Source organism: Misgurnus anguillicaudatus, chromosome 11, assembly GCF_027580225.2.
Source record: "Misgurnus anguillicaudatus chromosome 11, ASM2758022v2, whole genome shotgun sequence".
NCBI lineage: Eukaryota > Metazoa > Chordata > Actinopteri > Cypriniformes > Cobitidae > Misgurnus > Misgurnus anguillicaudatus.
Genome location: NC_073347.2, coordinates 21,412,234 through 21,432,448, shown reverse-complemented (window position 1 = coordinate 21,432,448; position 20,215 = coordinate 21,412,234). Strand labels below are relative to the sequence as shown.

Sequence of the window (20,215 nt, the reverse complement as noted above, 5' to 3'; positions counted from 1 at the left end):
TGAACAGTTTTTTGATACTGTGTTCTCTTCCTTAGAAACACCTCTCCAAAGTTGACCGTGTCTATGATGTTGTCTTTTTTGTTTAGATGACAAACATTAAAACTCCAAGGAACTGCAGGAATGCAAGCTATTATCTCGGAACTACTCCTATTCAAACTGTGGTAATTTGCCTTTATGTCCTATTTGTTATATATTCTCAGATAACCTCAGATAACACATTGCATGATTACAGCTGATGTGTACGTTTTACCCGTCACAAACAGCAAAAAAAAAAAAAATATTTCACATACTTTTCTTGGTTTCAAACACCTTCCCCTAGAGCGTTTACACTTTTGTAGGACATTTAATAAATTGTTAAAATGTATTTAATCTGGGATGAAATAAAATAGTCTGAGACAAAAAAATATATACATTTGAATCAAAATGATCTTTCTAGGCCTATTATAAAAACAATTGGTAAAACTGGAATTTTTAATGTATTTCATAATCTACTTCTGATGATGCATGTATTTACCATAGATTAAATCTTCCCACTTCTCAATCATTTGCCAGAAGCAAATGTAACACATTCATATGTATTGACAGAGGGATCCGGCACTGACCAAAATGCAAAGCTTGGATATTGTGTTCTCTTCCTGGAGATTCAATTCTGCATAGCCGATCCACAGGAGGTCCAAGACTGAAGATGACAAACCTCTATCGCTACTAAAAAGATCACAGTATTACTGCTTCTTTCATTACAAGTCCTAGTTTTATATTTAGGAAAATTCATTTTAATGTATAATGAATACTTTATGGTAATCTTTGTAAATATGACATGTTACACTAATAAAATCTTTTGTTGTAAAATAAGCTATGAAGTTCATACCATATCAGTTGCTGTTTTGGTCAGTCTTGTTTTCTACCATTTGATTTTTGTTTGAATGTAAGAGGCTTTCAAACTTGAAGATTGACAAAGGTAAAATGAGTAAACTGTAATCACCATGATCTCGATGAGAGCATAAACCAAGTGTAAACAGCACTCTGGACCTCAGAAAGTGACAAACATGTAGACAGGCAGATAATGAGACAGATGGATAGACAGGGCAGATATTACTTGAGAGAACATGTTAAAAGCTTCCTAGAAGTGCTGCTTGGGATTCTGCAGAACTGCTTCAGCTTTCCTGCAGTGCCTTATCTGACGGCATAGAGCTCCAACCATTTTCTCAGGAAACTGGCTCGTCTCTGATAAAAATTAATTCCCATGAGCCAGACCAAACAAACTCTTGGCTCAGGCCTGATAACTAAGAACATCGTTCCAAAACAGAACAGATTAAAATTCACAAGCCTGCAAACATATGTTGACGTAACCTGCCAAGTCAGATGGGCTTGTGTTGGACACTTTGGTGGCATAGACAGAATGTCAAAATAAACACATACATTTGATAATCAGGCTGATTTAAGACAGAAAGGAACAGCATTTCCATCTCCATAAATGTTAGATGACTATACAATTTTCTCAGCCAAATGTGCATATATGAATAACTAGATCTGCTCCCATTACCATTTTAAATTAACTCCCATGAACAGCCTGGTGGTGAACCAAATACCAGTATATGTAAGTATTCACAGCAAGTTGTCGATGACTCATAAAACACATCTAGGGTTATTACAGATGTGACTTCATTGAAGCATAATTATGTTTTTGACGAACATGGCTGACTTCTTGCTAAAGAAATGTAACCATGGAAACTGAGCGAAAGTGTGTTGAGGGGCATTGAGTGTCCAGCTTCCCATGGTGAGTGCTTGGGGCATGCTGGGTAGTGGGTTTTGTGCCGATGTTGTGACATTCTGTGCAGTGTTTCCTGATGCATACTGTATGCATAACAGCATATTAAGCCCTAATAAACTTTACTCTCAAAAATAAGTCCTAATGGATAATATATAAGGGGATGTGCACAAAAATTGGTTAACAGAATTTTCATTTCATCACATACAAAATGTGTTGTGCCATATGTTGTGAAATGACATTACAAGGTCTTGTGCTGCCACCTACTGTACACCTACAGTAATATAGGATGCATCATTTCTATATAATTTTTAAGCTCAGGGTTAAGAAAGTAAAGCAGCCAGTGACTTCTTTTTCGAGGACACATGAAGCGCCATGTGAACCTGTGTGCATCACACGTCATGTCAAAATACGTGCTTGCTGCAGACGCTTCTAAAGCCCGGAATACACTGCACGATTTTTGTCCTCTTATAAGATCATTACCTTATCACACTGTGCGACATGTATCGTTTAAACTCAGGTACAAGAGGCATGTAGACTGTACGATGATGACACGGAAGCTTCGGCGGCAGCGTCACACGTTGCGCAACGTCACCAGCATGCGCTTGTGGTAAACAAATGGCCCTATCCCAAATGGCGCACTTCATGTGACTTTCGGTCTCGTGGCCTTAAATTGCGCGTGCCCGCTTAGTCCACGAGTCCGTAGGGTGTCCCATCTGTCATTTTTACGCTTTGAAGTATGCTCATCAGCGCCTCCTTTGCCCCCTTAATGCAGTCTTCAGCGAAGCCCGCACTGCAGCAGGCTTCGCGCACTTTACCAACCCAGAAGTCCTTGTGAGAGAGCAATCAGACCAATCAGACGACGGAAGGGAGGAGCTCACACCGACGGGCAACTTCTCTACCTATTTCCGGTGTGACACTCGAGTCTGTCCCAAAATACGACTCCGATGCACCCACGTGGACTCGTATTAAGGGTCCCTAAAGTCTGGACTACGTGATGTCATCAAAGTGTGGACTCTGAGGAGGACCACAAGTCCGGAGTGTACCATTTGGGACAGGACCAAAACCGGCGTGCAGGTCGTAGCAGCAAACACACTGTGCGGTGATCATGCCGAATTTCTGACACTGCCAGAAAACTATCGTAGGCTATCTTTGGACGCAAGACCGGGAAAACGGCCGTCTTTGAACCTCTCTCACTGTACGACATAGGACCACCGATGGAGAGCCACGATCACAGAAATCGCGACGATAGTTTCACGATGGCAACCTTTCGTCTGGGACAGCCAATTATCGTGCAGTGTATCCCGGGCTTAAGGGGTTTTTGATAAAAGAGACGCTTGCGTTTGCCAAATACCAGCTTAATATCAAGTGTAATCAGAGTTTAGTTTTAAGTTAATGTCTTGCGAGTTTTTTGTGAACGTGAGCGTCTCTTTTATCTCAAACGCTTTCGACATGTGTTCAGCAGGCACGTATGCGTATTTTAACATGAGACACTCCTAACACATATTTTAAATTCACACCAGTCGGAAGAGAAGTCATTGGCCGCCATTGTTTCTTAAAATAAAGTATTTGATGTTAATGTATTTGATGTAATTTTTAACTTTTAACGTACTGTATTTAGAGGCTCCGATGCTATCACGGTAGTTTCTCTCTGGTGAGGCTGCTGCAAAGATGAATTACAGTCTAAAACTTCAGAGGTGGTAAAATGCACCATCACCACATTTCCATGCTTTGCTGGAAAAGCACAGACTAATTAAACTGACTCCAGATCAGTTATAGTCACAAAAGGCCTCAGGTGTAGTGACCCAGTTACACAAGGTTATACAAGTCATTGTATTATACAAAGAGGGAAACCCCCATCAACAAACACTCACAAAAAACTTGTGCAACCCTGTGATTTGCATCTTTAGATAATGTAGCCTACATGTTAGTATCACTTTAACCCATTTGTGCCTGATGCTGCGTGCCGAAACATTACATCTACCACCGGTTACTTTTATTTCACGTTTCTAAGTGCTACAAAGGCTTCGATATTAAGTTTTTGGTAGACGTTGACATTTCTTAATATTTTTTCTGAAAATCCTCAGGAGATAAGAGTATTTATCCTAGATATAACATAGGTTTTAAGCGTTTTAGGAGTAAATGGGTTAAAAGCACCATTCTGCAAATGACAAAAATGTCGTTAGAAACCACATGCTTTCTGCATTTGTAATTTACTACGTAAACTGAAAGAACCTTACAGCAATTACAAACATGTTATGCATGGGAAGCTGGTGGTTCCTATAGCTTAAAAACCTCCATAGCTGTTTTAGTAAAAGTATTACAGGACTCTTTTTAAAGTTAAGATTAAATTGTATAGATTTTTATCTGGAAAATAAGATCATCTCAGGTTTCACTTTCACTTTGGATAAAACTAGGCCAAATAAGTAAATGAGGCACTGAACTTTTTAAAATAAAACTCCTTAATCGCCATATTATAACAACAACCTACAATGAAGGAAGTGTTATGGTTAGACCAGTTTAACTGGTTGAGGTCACAATGAAAGTTAATGAGATGCCAGATAAAATGAACAAAATGTTTGTAGTATCCTCATACTGATCATTCCTTAACCTGTTTCTCTTCATGCATTTTGTGGAATCTGAGGCAACAACCAGTTTTGTTGCTGAGAAGTAATTTTAGGTTAAGACAAGTTTAGCATAGGCCTATTATGCATTATGCACAAGTTATGAGTCAAATGAGTGAATTATTTTAAAATAGACATACAATATAAGCATGCATGACATTTGTTCCTGTATAGCTCAGTGGTAGAGCATTGCGAAACCAGGGAACACAAATACTGATAAATACTGAAAAATGTATAGCTTGTAAGTACAAAAATGTCTGCCAAATGCATAAGTATATATACATGTTTTAGAATTAACTGTTTTAAAAGCATTTAAGGAAGAACTCAAATGTTTTATTTCATTAACAATTTATATTGGAATTTAGAAATATAATTTTCACTTATTTTTTTGTTTAATCAGACTCAATATAATTTTTATATGGCTGCAGATTTACATTCCAGTTAATAGCTCTGTCAAGTATAGCATGTAAAATACAAAGAGCATCTACACATATAATGCATATAAATGAAACCTTAATGCAACAATATATTTTTTAGTAAATGTCCAATATATAACTCCTACGTAAAAGTTTAAAAAGGAAAAAGAAACTACATTGTGTGAAAGAAGATTGAAAAACAGAATATGGTGGCTATAATATCTTAGTCTGTAAATGCTCAAGCTGCATGGAGCCAAACTTCATTGTGCCTGTATATTAAGTCCCATGGTGCATCGTAACCAGCTGCATCAAACCCGTTTTCAACAAACTGCTTTCCAGCAGCCCTAAGTTCCTCTTTGAGACTATTAACCTCATTTATACCATCCTCATATTCTGCGAAGCCCCCAAATGACCTGTTATGACCAGCAGAGAAATGACAAAATTAACTTTAAGAAACCAAATCATTAACAAAGTGTTTAATGATCTGATCCTTTAAAAAAAAAATACCCACCTGACGTAGACAGTACCGCCTGGCACCATTGTTATTCTGATGGTTTCGTCGTTGGGCGCAGGAATGTCCGAGTCAGATTGATATAGTGAAATAGACACCTGTTTTTCCCCCGTACCATCAGCTTCCTTCACGGTGACCAGCACGGGTCGGGTCATTACAATCTCCTTCTCTGAGAAGCATAATAAAGATACAGGGTTAATTCCAAAAAACTGGGAAAAGAAAAACGGATAGCAAATCTGTATTCAATTTAAAACATGACAATGGAATAATAAATGTTTTAACTGATCAACTTATATGCTTATCCTAAATCGAATAGGTTTCAAAAATGTTCAAAAGGGAGCCCTTTAAATACATTTTACAGAATGTCTTTTTTGAACTGATGACTCACTTTCTTTGTTTTCCCCTTTATTGAAGTAATAAAGTTTCCAAAATCCAGTTGCTACATCATCTTTACTGGTGCTCGCAACATCAGTGGTAATCCAGTAACTGGTGTCGTAGTTGCGCTCCTCAAATCCCTGTTACATTGGAATATACACACAATACAGTCTCTTCAAATGTACACAGCATACAAAATATAAAATATTCCAACCAAAATAGACATTTAATACCTACATTGTTTTCCTGTACAAGAGTATACACGGGACATTCGTACCCACGACAAAACCCAGGAGCTTCCCAACATCCTGAACCTGGGAAAACTATAAGTACAACCAGGAGACCAAAAAATGAAACTGGAGTCTTCGCCATTGTGTTACAAGCTGACAGATCTTATCACAGGTTGCTAGTGTTTAGCGTTTAAGACACTCCCCTCAAAATTAGTTAACTTACCTCCCCCTATGAACTCACATGACTATAAACAGCAGCAAACACTCGCTTAATAGCTTATGTTAACTGAAATCATCACAGTTTGAAAAATGAAAAAGAAAGTGGAGAGCTTTAATAAGACAATAAAGTGTTGTGCTAAGCAGCTCAACCGGAATACGTCCATCAAACACTTCAAACCAGTTCTTCAAGTACTAATTGTAAAATGAAAGTGTAATCAGCATGCAAAAAGATCAACATGCTAAAGTTGTTAGCAAATGTGAGGAAGTTAGGAAGTTGATGGGATACATGGAGGAACAAGGAAACCGATAAACTTTAATAATAAATGCAGCAACAGACAGGCAGGCAGGTAACACACTTTATGTACAACATAGAATGCTCACGGTAACAGGAACATAAATGGAGTTGGAATAAGATGATGACTGGCAGGTGGGGATGATAACAAACATGAAACAGGTGAGGAAGCGTGGAGGATTATGGGTAATGTAGTCTTGAGGGAGATAACGGGTGAAAACAGGCAGGAGATGGACAGGGAGTTGCTTTGAAAGAGACTTCAGTGGGATAAACATGACTACATCGCTTCATAAATTCATAAAATTTGGTTTGTCAAACATACACACAACATACAAAAATACTGAACTCAACATTGGAAGGAACAAACCATAACATTCTGGGTTGAAACATCCCAGCATAGGTTAAATTAAAACCCAGTGGGTTGGGTCTGTCCCTTTTTGGCCCAACGCTGGGTTGAAAATAACATTTCTACACTGTATGCTTTAATTTCTTTTCAGCTGATCAAAACAATTTATAGGTACAGTGTGCATTCCTGTCCACATTTTTAAACATACCAGAAAAAGAGAACTGGTTTCGAAATCTGAGAATTGCACACTGTCCAAAAACAAAAACAAAACCTAAGGGTCAAAATACACTCACCTAAAGGATTATTAGGAACACCTGTTGAATTTCTCATTAATTCAATTATCTAATCAACCAATCACATGGCAGTTGCTTTAATGCATTTAGGGGTGTGGTCCTGGTCAAGACAATCTCTTGAACTCCAAACTGAATGTCAGAAAGGGAAAGAAAAGTGATTTAAGCAATTTTGAGCATGACATGGTTGTTCACAATCTGCTCAGTTACTGGGATTATCACGCACAACAATTTCTAGGGTTTACAAAGAATGGTGTGAAAAGGGAAAAACATCCAGTAAGTGGCAGTCCTGTGTGCGAAAATGCCTTGTTGATGCTAGAGGTCAGAGGAGAATTGGCCGACTGATTCAAACTGATAGAAGAGCAACTTTAACTGAAATAACTTACAACCGAGGTATGCAGCAAAGCATTTGTGAAGCCACAACACGCACAAGCTTGAGGCAGATGGGCTACAACAGCAGAAGACCCCACCGGGTACCACTCATATCCACTACAAATAGGAAAAAGAGGCTGCAATTTGCACAAGCTCACCAAAATTGGACAGTTGAAGACCGGAAAAATGTTGCCTGGTCTGATGAGTCTCGATTTCTGTTGAGACATTCAGATGATAGAGTTAGAATTTGGCGTAAACAGAATGAGAACATGGATCAATCATGCCTTGTTACCACTGTGCAGGCTGGTGATGGTGGTGCAATGGTGTGGGGGATGTTTTCTTGGCACACTTTAGGCCCCTTAGTGCCAATTGGGCATCGTTTAAATGCCACAGCCTGAACATTGTTTCTGAATATGTACATCCCTTCATGACCACCATGTACTTATCCTCTGATGGCTATTTCCAGCAGGATAATGCATCATGTCACAAAGCTCGAATCATTTCAAATTGGTTTCTTGAACATGACAATGAGTTTACTGTACTAAAATGGCCCCCATAGTCACCAGATCTCAACCCAATAGAGCATCTTTTGGATGTGGTGAGATGGGAGCTTCGTGCACTGGATGTGCATCACACAAATCTCCATCAACTGCAAGATGCTGTCCTATCAATATGGGCCAACATTTCTAAAGAATGCTTTCAGCACCTTCTTGAATCAATGCCACGTAGAATTAAGGCAGCTCTGAAGGCGAAAGGGGGTCAAACACAGTAGTATGGTGTTCCTAATAATCCTTTAGGTGAGTGTATGTACCTCAGCTGTAAATGGGAAAGTACCCTTTATAAATGTCCTAATATGTACCATTAGATACAAATAAGTATACATTTAGTATCAATATGCACTTTGAGGTACCAATGTGTACCTCTGAGGTACTAATATGAACTTTTTAGGTCAAAACCTGTATTTCCTTAAAGGGTACTGGCCCAGATAAAATATGCTGTCTGACAGTGTACAAAAATGTCTTTCTACCTATTAATTTTAGGGATGTTTTACTTTCTATGATAACATTTTGGATGTTCAGTGAAAGAACTCTATCCTTACTAAACATTCATACACTATTTATTGTTAAAACATGAGTTTAAAGAAAAGTGTTGATTCAAAAGAGCCTACAGTAGATAATAAAATGACATAAACAACAAAACGGAAGCCTTTGCTTTTAAAAGCAGTTATTCTGAACATGTGACAGACTGTGTACTGACCCACTTCTTTAGGCAAATTTAAAGTACTGTACAGGTAGCAACTCATTTTCCTAAACAGAGTTGTTTCCTGTAAACTGAACTCTCTGTGTTGTTTTTCAGGTCAGCCTACACAGACCATTAACCCTGGATTGTCCATATATTCACCTCGATAGAAGTTCCTAAAAGGTTATTTTTCAAGCTGTATGGTTCCATAAAGATCCTTTAATATCCACAGACAGCCTTTTGGTTACACAGATGATAGTGGATAAAGGTTCTTCAAACCCTTTTAACCCCTTTATTTTTAAGAGTGTCCATGTTACAAACTAAAAATAATTAAACAAATGAATAAATATCTTAATTTCCAGGCTTATATTGTAACGACCTATAATTAATGGCTACAATTCTGTACTATTATTATTAATAACAATAATAATCATTTTTTAATGTTAAACGTGGACTAAAAGTCCTTTGCACCAGGTGGCGCCCCATAACAAAAAGTCACCTGTCGCCAGGATAAAAGGGGGCGTGTGAGTGAACGTAGAATGAGAGAGAGAGAGAGAGAGAGAGAGAGAGAGAGAGAGAGAGAGAGAGAGAGAGAGAGAGAGAGATCAGTCGGCCAATTTCAAATGGTTGCTGTCACACACTCTTCGCTCTGACGCGACAATCCGTGCGCTTTCCTCGCGCGCACAACGGACACAGGTTCAGCACCACACTGAGGTGGACAGCATGCTAACGGACAGACCCGAGAACAGAGCACGCGTCTCTCCTATAGAGACAGACAGAGCTTCCCCCTGTAGAGTAAGTGCATAAGGAGGAGAAAGTATTCACCGGCACCGGGTGGATCCCTGCCTTTCAAGGAGACAGCATGGCCAGGAGAGTTCTCCTTAAAATGTTACTCTCAACAATTCGATAATATCGAGAGGGATTTCGGAAAAGTGCCAACGCAGGATTCGGACGGCTTGTCTGTGATTTGCTTTATAGCCAAGGATTTAGATAAGTTACTCGGGGGAATGGAGAAGCCGGTCCAGTCTCAGCTGCAGTCCAAAAGCGCAGAAGGTCCGTCAGAGGATCTTTGCAAACTTACGGATGATGAGCTTATGAAATGGAGCAAGGAGGAGCTGGTACGCCGGCTGCGAAGAGCCGAAGCCGAGAAAATGAGCGCTATAGTGGACCACAGCAATCTCATCCGAGAGGTGAACCGCAGGCTTCAGCAGCACCTGAACGAGATCCGAGGGCTGAAGGTAAAGCAATCCGAGCTCCAGGTGACAGGGAGTGGGCGACTGCGTTAAACATGCATTTCTCTTGTTTTAATAATCAGAAAACGCATTGTTGTTTAATGCTTAGCTAGTTGTCATATTTATTGTCTATTTTTTGTAAAAAATATTATTACAAAAAATATGATATTGTGATACGAAATCATATTGCATATTGTTTGATTTTGCATAATAATAGGCCATTTTAAATTCCCAAGGAGCATGATGGGCATACTGCAAACATGATTTCAACTTTAATATCATTATATGATCTTGTTAGGAGGTTCATACAGAGTGTCAAATGTGGCCTATTTTAAATAAAATGTAACATTTTTCATAAAATATCATAATGTCATATATATCACAATATCATAAAACAAAATAATCATAAAATATTATTAAAATAGATTATTTTTTTAGCTGCATTGATGCAACAATGTTAAAAAGCATTATATAAATACAATTGAATGAATTTCCTATGAGAATTACTGCAGATTGTGTTGTGTGGTTCCCTACAAACTACACATTTATGTATATCAAGTTTGGTTTGAAAGGCTGGAGAACATCTCAACCTTCTTAACCTACACTGTGCAGCAGTGTTTACCGAAATTCACTTTTATCATACATTTACTATTATGTATTTGGCTGAGGCTTTTATCAAAAGTGACTAATAGTGCATTCAAGGTTCATTTTAAATCGGTATGTGTGCTCGCTGGGGTTTGAACCCATGACCTTTATGTACTAATGCAGGAACACTCTTATCAATCACTCTTTGCCTGCTTAGACATCAGTGTTGAGACTTTATTTATTATTCCAGGAGGTGAATCAGAAGCTGCAAGAAGACAACCAGGAGCTGAGGGATCTCTGCTGCTTTCTGGATGACGATCGACAGAAAGGGAAAAAGGTGTCGAGGGAGTGGCAGCGGCTGGGCCGTTACAGCGCAGGAATCATGCGTAAGGAAGTCACATTGTACCTGCAGAAGCTGAAGGAGTTGGAGCAGCGGCAGGAGGAGGTGGTGAAGGAGAACCTGGAACTGAGGGAGTTGTGCCTCATGCTGGATGAGGAGAAGAGCTCTGGAAGTACTGTTGGGTCAGCGGGTACCGGGGGTCCAGCCGGCTGCAGGAATTCAATCGATAGCCAGAGCAGCCTGTCTCACGCCAGTGGTCCTGGGCCTGGACTCCTTAGAGATGTGGGTGATGGGAGCAGTACCTCCAGCGCGGGCAGCACTGACAGCCCTGACCATCTCACTCATAAGCAGCAGCTGTTGGGCGGCCCCACTGGAGGTAGTCCTGACCACCTGCATAAGCCAGGCTCTGGGGAGGAGGCACAAAGTTCTGAGCACGTAGGCCGCAGACATAGCACCAGCCAGGAGTACACAGCGCATACTTTTCCCCAGGTGTGCCGCTCTCGCTGTGGGTCCTTCTCCAGTCCAGACCACAGGGGCCTGAGGGGGCTCAGTCCCGAGAAACTTGGAAAGAATCTTTCCAGAGGCAGCCCAGAGCAGTTCTCGAAACACCTGCTGGTGTCTTCTCAGCCGTCTGGCAATTCTGACCTTTACCGAAAGCACCGGGGAAGCATTGGTAGTGTGTGCGGGAGTCCGGAGCCCAAACAGATTCTATCAGGGACACCAGAACACCTCCAGAAGGGCCGTGTCATTTCTGGGAGCCCCGAGATGTTACGGCACTCCTACGGTGCCAGCCACGAGCACGGGAAATTTGGCAGCCCTGGCCGAGAGGTGGCACAGAAGAGGCCGGGCGGAGAAGAGATGTCCCCTCATCATCGGAACATCTATAGCGGTATGAATGGTGGGTCCGACTGGAGCCTGCTCTAGCACCCACAGTGAAATACATGGAGTTCCCATTGAACACACCACATGCCGTCCTTAATCACAGAGGGTGCATCATTGCCAGCAAGGCAATTCTCAGCCAGGCACTAAACCATGCCATTAAGCCATCTATGATCTGCATTTAGTTTAGTTTGTCTTTGCTCAGTTCAGGAGAGTCAATGAGAAGATCTAGTTTTAGTTTCTGGCTAGAGCAGAACATCACATCTCTGGTAAAGGTCGGTGGTGTCCAGTCTTGGTACTCTTGGGTTATAATTTTTGGCAGGCTTTAGCTGCCTCCTATCAATCAGCCTGTGCCTCTGAAGTCATTTTTATGCTCTGGAACCCAGCTGAGGGGACACTGTAATGAATCAAAGACCAAAATGCCCAGCAAAAGCCAGAAGACAGTGTTTCCCACCAGGACCAGGAGTGGACACCATTGTATTTACCATATGCACCAAGGTGAGTGAAGTGGAACAGTGTGAGCAGAAAGAGAGCTAAGATAAGGCCATTCATATTGGATTTATCTATCAAGACCCTTTTTTTGTGTTCTCACAAGCCCCACCTTCATGGTGATCTTCTTGGAATGTATTCAAATGTGCATATAAGCTGAGGACTGCAACACACACCAATGCTCTTGAATTACACGCACACATAGACACATGCGACTATGCATACAAAACTTAACACCTTGGATGCAGTTTATACCTTTTAACACTCAGTCGAAGGCTCATAAACACCTCTGCAAAGGTAAAAACTAACATGCATACACACACGCGCACACACACACAGGGATATTGTCTTTCAACACACCACAAAGTGCTGGCACAGATCACTGCATGGTCTCTTCACTTTATAGCATCCCTTGGGTGATGTTTCCTGCCGTTTCTGTGAGATTTGATTTGAAGTTTATTGTAGTATGAAAATTGTTGTTTTAGTTGAGTCCGTGTTTGGTGATGTGTAGCTTTATACTAATTTAAATCTATGTATGCTTATAGAACACTACTCTTATGGCGCTTTTCCAGTGCATAGTACCCCACGGTTTGGTTTGGGTCAGCTTACTTTTGGGAGTTTTTCCACTGGGTGCAGTACGTAGTACCCAATACTTTTTTTAAGTACCACATCGGTCGTGGTTCCAAGCAACCCGAGCTGATACCAAAACGTGACGCGAAAACACTGTAGATCACTTAAAGGTCTGAGAGAATCTTCACTACCAGCATGATTGCTATAATGTAAAAGATTAGCTTTACCTTTATGCTAGCTTGTCTCGGGTAAACCTGTTGTCATCTGTGCTTTGCTGTAAGTTCCCAAACTCCCTTTTAGTGATGAAAAACATCCACAGATTAGAATCAGGGACACCATAACAGTTTTTTTCCAGACTTGCAGTTTGTGGCGGCACATTCGCGATGCGTCCGTCTGCATATATGCTTAAATGCAACTTAAATGAGTCTCAGCGGAGCGTGTTAACCAAAGCCACAGGTGTCTGTACAGACAGTAACTGTCATGTGATACAGAGGTAGTGATAAACGCGATGTGCAAATATCTATTTGTGGTGGTCAATTTTAAATTTGTGGCGGACTGAGAAATAAATGAATGTATGGGAATGTACATCGACGCTCTCACATGATGTCACAGCAGTAGGCAGCGCAAATCTAATGACACGCTTATAATCCCTCCCACTCCAAAGTGTTACCAAACTCGATGGAAAAGCTAACCAAGCCAAAGTGAGCTGACCCGACCTGACCCAAACCAAACCATGGGGTACTATGCAATGGAAAAGCGCCATTTATGTAACTAGCACCTTATTGGGACGCTGAGATGTCCTACCACTTCATTAGTTTGCTTGAAAAGACAGATAATGGCTTTGTTAGTAAAAGCTGGCAGACTAAAAAGAAAAAAAATGCAGTGAATGTAATTGAAGGGCAAACAACGAGTTGAAGAATATCTGCAGAAGAGAAGAATATCTCTTGATGTGTAACATTCTCTCCAGCTATAGGCTGCTTATGATTTCTGTGGGGGGAAAAGTGCTGAGCCGTGTGGCTGTGGGACACTTCCCGAAATTGTGAACTATTTACCTTACGCTGCGTTTAATAGGAAAATAACAGCTGCTAATTAACACCTAAGATTGCAGACCTGAAATTCAGCCATGGGTGCCTACAAGAGACTGGCATGCCGAACTATAAAGTGCTGTTTTTTAGGTGGAAGGATGCTGTGAAATGCCGTTACAAGATTGTAGAGGTGAAATGGTAAAACGGTACCCTTCCTATATGATAGATCAGGGGTAGGCAAGGTTGATCATGGAGTGCCGACGTCCTGCAGATTTTAGCTCCCACCCTGATAAAACCTTGCCTACCTGTAGTTTTCAGGTGACTCTTTAGACATTGATTAGATGTTCAGATGTGTTTGATTAGAGCTGGAGCTAAACTCTGCAGGACATCGGCACTCCAGGACCGACGTTGCCTACCCCTGTGATAGATAGTTGAGTTTGAAGGTAAAAGTTTGCCTTATGTTCTGTGGTGTACTTCTTATCTGAGTGCACAGAGGTCTTAGATGCAAGCTTTGTGTGCCAGACAGCCTGTACTTGGCCTGCTGCTCCCTAATGTCTTCTGACACTACCAGCTAATGAAGAAAGAATAAGCCATTGTACTCTCTCTCTGTCTCTTTCTCTCTCTCTTTCTCTCTCTAATTTGAGGAATGTTTGTAACAAAACCGTTCATGAGCCCCATTCAATTCCATGGTATTCTTTTATCCTACTGTACTATGGAAGTGAATGGGGCTCATGATCAGTTTGGTTGCAAATATTCCTTAAAATATCTTTTGTCGTGTTAATCAGAACAGATACATTTTTTATTTTGTAACAACATGAGAGTGAGTAAATGATGACAAAATATTAATTGAACAAGCCCTTTAATTATCCCACTGATGGTGGAGGTTGGTGCATATCTTCACTTCTCTATCTGTTTATCATTTATATCTGCTCCAGGATCTCATTTCTCATTTCAGTGGAGATTCATAAACCCCTCAATGTCAATAAGCCTTTAATACGCATTTACAAAACAGTAAATTCACTATTTTTCTGAACCCCTTTCCTCGTGCTACTGTCCTCTTTACCAAAATCGCATGCTTACATTTTGAGCATGGAATTACAATTTATCTATGTTGTCTGTGGCCAGCCAGCCTGGATTATCCCTTAAGAAGGTTTTGACAGTCGGAATTTTCTTTTCCCCCCTTACTGCATTGTGTCCTGTGGTCCACTAGCACTCATCTTTTTAGCTTTGGTGCTTTACTTAAGTCTATTTAAGAAGGTGCTTATTTACTTAAGCCACTTGTTTGCAGCATCATATTTAGTGAATTACAGTACAAATCTAATTCCATTTTAAGTGTTTGAATATTAAATTTTCAAAGTAGATATGGTACAGTATATACAAATCAGAACAAATCTATGTATATACAAATCTCATTGGCTACTGTTTTTGTCGCAATCCCTTGGATTTCTTAAAGGGACACTCCACTTTTATTGAAAATATGCTCATTTTCCAGTTCCCCTAGACAGGATTCCATTCAGCTGATCTCCGGGTCTGGCGGTACCACTTTTAGCATTGCTTAGCACAATCCATTGAATCTGATTAAACCATTAGCATCACGCTAAAAATAATGAAATATATGATATTACGCAGTGCCCCAAAATAGTCCCCTGTTATTGAAAGGTACTAATGGGACTATTTTTGGGCAGTGCGTAATATCACTACGCCTGCTGCAGCCATGTTACAGCAGCAAAGTCCCTGATCACCACGCCAGAATGAGAGTACAGCTCCCAGCCATATCTGCCTATAAAATCACCACTTTTAATTTTCCGTTGGTCTTAGTACACAATGTAACTACAGAAGAGTCAAGTTTTACATAGGAAAAATATTAAATCTCTTTGGACATGTTTGAGCACGATGCTAATGGTCTAATCAGATTCAATGGATTATGCTAAGCTATGCTATAAGTGGTAGCGCCAGACCCGGAGATCAGCTGAATGGATTCCAAAATGGTAAGAATCAAATATTTAACTCTAGAGGAGCTGAAAAATGAGCATATTTTCAAAAAAGTGGAGTTTCCCTTTTAGAGTTGTGATAAATGCAGAAATAAATGTTATTTGCCTTAGGCTACATTATAATGATTTTTTGATTATTAGATGTAATAATATCAGTAACATAACGGCTACAAGCAGTATGATTTATTAGTTTAAATGTGCAAATTCAAGGAAAGTCATTTGAAGCTTACAGTAAATTTAGGGCAGCAGGAATTTAATTGATAATTAATTTCTGATAAGAACAATAAGTGTCTTTAAGCTTAATTGGATTATAGACATAAACTTTTGGATGTTTCTAAAGGTTTGGATGATTTGTAATGTGTGACCCTGTCTGTGAAATCCAGGCTAAAGTCTTATAATCCAGTTATGTGATTTGAAATATCAAAGTTTGATTTCAATCTTTGACATGATCTTACTCAGTCAATATTAAATATACCAAGGCTATATTTTCACACAATGTTCTTTATATCATGTAGGATGATTTTATGTAATTTTGCTGGGTTTTCACACACTGGGTCACATTTAATTTGTCAAGCTAGTCATACCTGAAAGCTTGTATGATAAAACACTGTACTGAATGTAATCCATTTTGTACTTGCCTGCCACAGAATCACATCTGCTCTTATTTGGTCACATCCTCTCGCTGCCCTGTTCATACAGCTGCAGGGTAACCCACCAGCTCAACCCTTTTCCTTTTCCACAGAGGACACAATATTTGACCTTGATCCACCTCTTTCTATCTTTATCTCTATGACCTATTTCTGCTTTCCTGTAAATCTGCTTCATAGCAGATCTCTCGCAGTGTCCCTTGGGCTCAGTATTGGGAAGTCATTCTGTCTAAGCGTCTGTCAATGCGATGTGTAAATAATGAATATTGCTGTAGCTCGGCTGCATTTGCATTGGTAATGCGACAGAACGAGCAATGCCTGCTATTCACGCTTCACGCTTTGTGAGCTTTTGTCGTAGTTTCAGGCTGATGTGGTGGTACATGGTTTTGGACCTTTGCTGTAATTTAATTTAGAGCTATTTTGAATTGAAAAGGGAAATACATTTATAATTGCTTGCATTGCCTTTTAAGTGGAATTTAATTGGTCTTTCTTCATTTCTCAAGAGATAGGGTTTGGGGCACACATTAGTCGGCTGTTTTCGCTCTGTAACTGTGGACTAGGAATTGTGTAACGGTTCTCAAAAGCCTGGTACTAAATTAAATCTACTCAGCTCTTTGTGACCTGGCCAATGACTTTTTTAAAATGCTCTGCCATAATTAATGACTGTCTGCTTGTTTTATGCTTTAATGAAAAATTCTAATCCTGCTAAGCTGCGTTCCAAACAGACAGCGATTTATTTCCCCTGTGATCACTGTGTGCGGTTGCTAATTGCGTAATCTTTTCATTTTCATGCAGACTTTGACATGCAATAATCCAATGTGCTTCACGCAGTGTTAAAATGAAGCTGATGAGAAGATTTCTAGGGGTAAATAGGTGAACTCACCGCGAGAAGTGGAGAGCTACAATGTTTATCGATCCCTCATTAGTGCACGAGTGAGTAATTGATTCAGGGTTTCTGCAAGTGTGAAGAGATTGCCTGTATGTCTAGCCGGCTGAGCGATCGGCAGCAAGGTACACATTTGTAAAACCCATAAACAGCATTTCTGTCACTCACGGCCATGTTCTCATGCAACTTAACACGCTGTTTAGTCTGACTAAGGTCTGTTGAGCATAATTTTACTCTATTAATATCGACAGTTTGTAATAAGTTGTAGTGACATTCGCAAATGCTGTAAATTTGATTGTGATTCTTTTCCCCTTTAATTTCCCTCGGCTTTAGTTTTTGGCATTAAGGGAATAGTACTCTCAAGGATGAAAACCCTTTTATCATTTGTTGTTACAAACCTGTGTGACTGTTTATTCGTGGAACAAAAAAAACACACAAAGCTGTTACAGTGAATTGGCACTGAAGCTTTTACTGTAAGCTTAAGAAGGATGCGAAAATCCTATAAAAGTGGTCTGACGCTCATGATTCTGTATATGGCAAGAGTAACAAAAACATGCTGTATGGTAGGTATAGGCAGAGCCGGACAGTAACGGAGTACATTTACTTGAGTACAGTACTTAAGTACAATTTTGAGGGATCTGTACTTTACTCGAGTATCATTTTTTTGGAGTACTCATGACTTTACTCAAGTACATTTGAGAGGCAAATATTTTACTCTTTACTCCACTACATTTCTATCCATAACCGTAAGTACAAGTTACTTTTTCTTAAAAAAAAGGAAAAAATAAAAATATCAGAAACCCTCAATTTGTTGTTTCCCTCTCTTAAACGTGATTGGATTGTGCAGGCGCAACTGATTGGGACAGCCTATCAGCAATCACCTTCAGCTTTCCACCAAAGTAACTATGGTCAGATTTAGAAAAGAGACGAAACCACTCACGGAACAATGGATGAAGACGCAGCAGGTCCATTCTGGGAATGTGTCAACCCGTGGCTCCACCTCGCCAGACTATTTAAATTTTCTGAACAAGTTAATGATAGTTTTCTTTTCAAGTGTTTGCTGTGTTTACCAAAACAAAACTTCAGCGGCCGGAATCACTGGTGAGCCCGGATTATTGTTGTTCAAAATGAATTACTCTTCAAAACATCACACTCTTACTTGATCTGGACAAACTCAGCATCACAAGACAGGTTTAAGACTCCAGCTTCAACATTTGACCACTGTTTATGATTAAACTGGTTTGCAGTAACATTAATTTCTTAATTTATGCCAGGAGTCCATAATAATGAATCTGTAACGCTCGTTATTTTGAATAGAAATCATCATCCGTAAAACATTTATTCTCGTCTTCTCCGGTTTATTTGTGTTCAAATAGATAAAATATACAGAATCCGCCAGGGCTATTAGTACAATGGTGAGCATATTTGGGGAAATAATGATTAATTATCACATGTTAGTAAAATATTTAGTCTTACAGAATAACATTTCTATTAATTTTCCACTGATTTATGCGATCTGAAGAGCTCAAACAGTGAACAGAGCAATTTATGTCTCCTCTTCCTGATTTGCTTCAGATTTGACCTCAGAGCTCAGAGCTCTATCATTTGCTGTACAGCTGTCAATCATCTCATGTGGTTCAACGTGCACTGTGGCAGTAGTAATGCAACATTTAGAAAATTTACTCTTGTACTCTTGATACTCAAGTACTTTTAAAAACAAGTACTTTTGTACTTTTACTTAAGTAGACATCTGACTATAGTACTTTTACTTTTACTTGAGTAAAATTTAGCAAGGGGTAACTGTACTTTTACTCAAGTACTGAAGCTGTGTACTCTGTCCGCCTCTGGGTATAGGTGAGAAACAGACTGAAATTCATTTTTCAGTTTCTCAGACAGGGTTTAGATTAAGACTAGACCTTAGTTATATTAGGACATATAAGTAGTTTTTTTTAAACATACCTTACAAAAAACAAAAGGAAACACTTTACTTGAAGGGGTGTTCACAAGACTGACATGACACCTTCATAATCATGACATGACATGTGCTATAAACATAAAGGAGATTATATGTCATTTTTATTGCAAAGATGACATTGTTTGAGATGTCTTTGTTATGACAGCTTGACATAAACAAATCCATAACTTGTCATAAATCTGTCATACACATTACATAGCAGAATAATTATCAAACTTAAAGGGATACTTCACCCAAAAATGAAAATTATGTCATCATTTACTCACTCTAATGTTGTTACAAACCTGTATAAATTTCTTTGTTCTGATGATATTTTGAGAAATGTTTGTAACCAACCATTTGTGGACCCCATGAACTTCCATGGTATTCTTTTTTCCTACTATTTTCTGACAAAGAAGAAAAAACGAACAAAACACTTAATTAATTTAATGTAATGAACAGTTCTTGCAGTGATATGGAACACTACATGGTTTCATTTCATTTTAGGTTAATCTGTCTCCAAATGCAATAAAATATAATTTTATTACTTTTAATTATTATTATTAATATTATTATTGAATGATTGGTTTTATTTCTCTAACACCTGTAGGGAAATAAAAAAAAACATGATGAAATGAAGAATATTTATGATGCTTCTACAAAACTATATGACAGAGTATTAACACTTAAAGGAACACACCCAGATTTTGGGAATTAAGCTTATTCACTGTATCCCCCAGAGTTAGATAAGTCTATACATACCTTTCTCATCTTCGTGCATGCTGTAACTCTGTCTGACGCAGCCCCTGCTAGCTTAGCTTAGCACAAAGACTGGAAGTGAATGGCTCCAGCTAGCAAACTGCTCCCAATAAGTGACAAAATAACGCGAACATTTTCCTATTTATGTGTTGTGATTTGTATAGTCGCACTGTGTA

The 20,215-nt window shown here is 39.4% G+C and overlaps 2 protein-coding genes across 4 annotated transcripts in view; one reads left to right on the top strand and one right to left on the bottom strand.

Moving 5' to 3' along the window:
* Positions 1-4,733: 4,733 nt before the first annotated feature.
* soul2 (heme-binding protein soul2) lies at positions 4,734-6,113 on the bottom strand. Its single transcript, XM_055170219.2, has 4 exons — positions 5,932-6,113; positions 5,708-5,834; positions 5,320-5,488; positions 4,734-5,221 (listed from the first exon to the last, which is right to left on the bottom strand). The coding sequence occupies exons 1-4, from the start codon at positions 6,064-6,066 to the stop codon at positions 5,047-5,049; spliced, it is 606 nt and encodes a 201-aa protein (XP_055026194.1). The 5' UTR covers positions 6,067-6,113; the 3' UTR covers positions 4,734-5,046.
* A 3,148-nt stretch (positions 6,114-9,261) lies between these two features.
* Positions 9,262-20,215, top strand: part of ccdc85a (coiled-coil domain containing 85A) — a 34,331-nt gene continuing 23,377 nt past the window's right edge. Inside the window, exons 1-2 of one of the 3 annotated variants that reach the window (XR_008635110.2) lie at positions 9,262-9,920; positions 10,750-12,216. Coding sequence is in view for 2 of the 3 variants with exons in the window: in XM_055170220.2 (XP_055026195.2) it covers positions 9,690-9,920; positions 10,750-11,737 (1,219 nt within the window). In the remaining variant the exon portion in view is untranslated. The remainder of the gene's footprint in view (positions 9,921-10,749; positions 12,217-20,215) is intronic. The other 2 variants (XM_055170221.2, XM_055170220.2) reach the window with 2 other exon arrangements.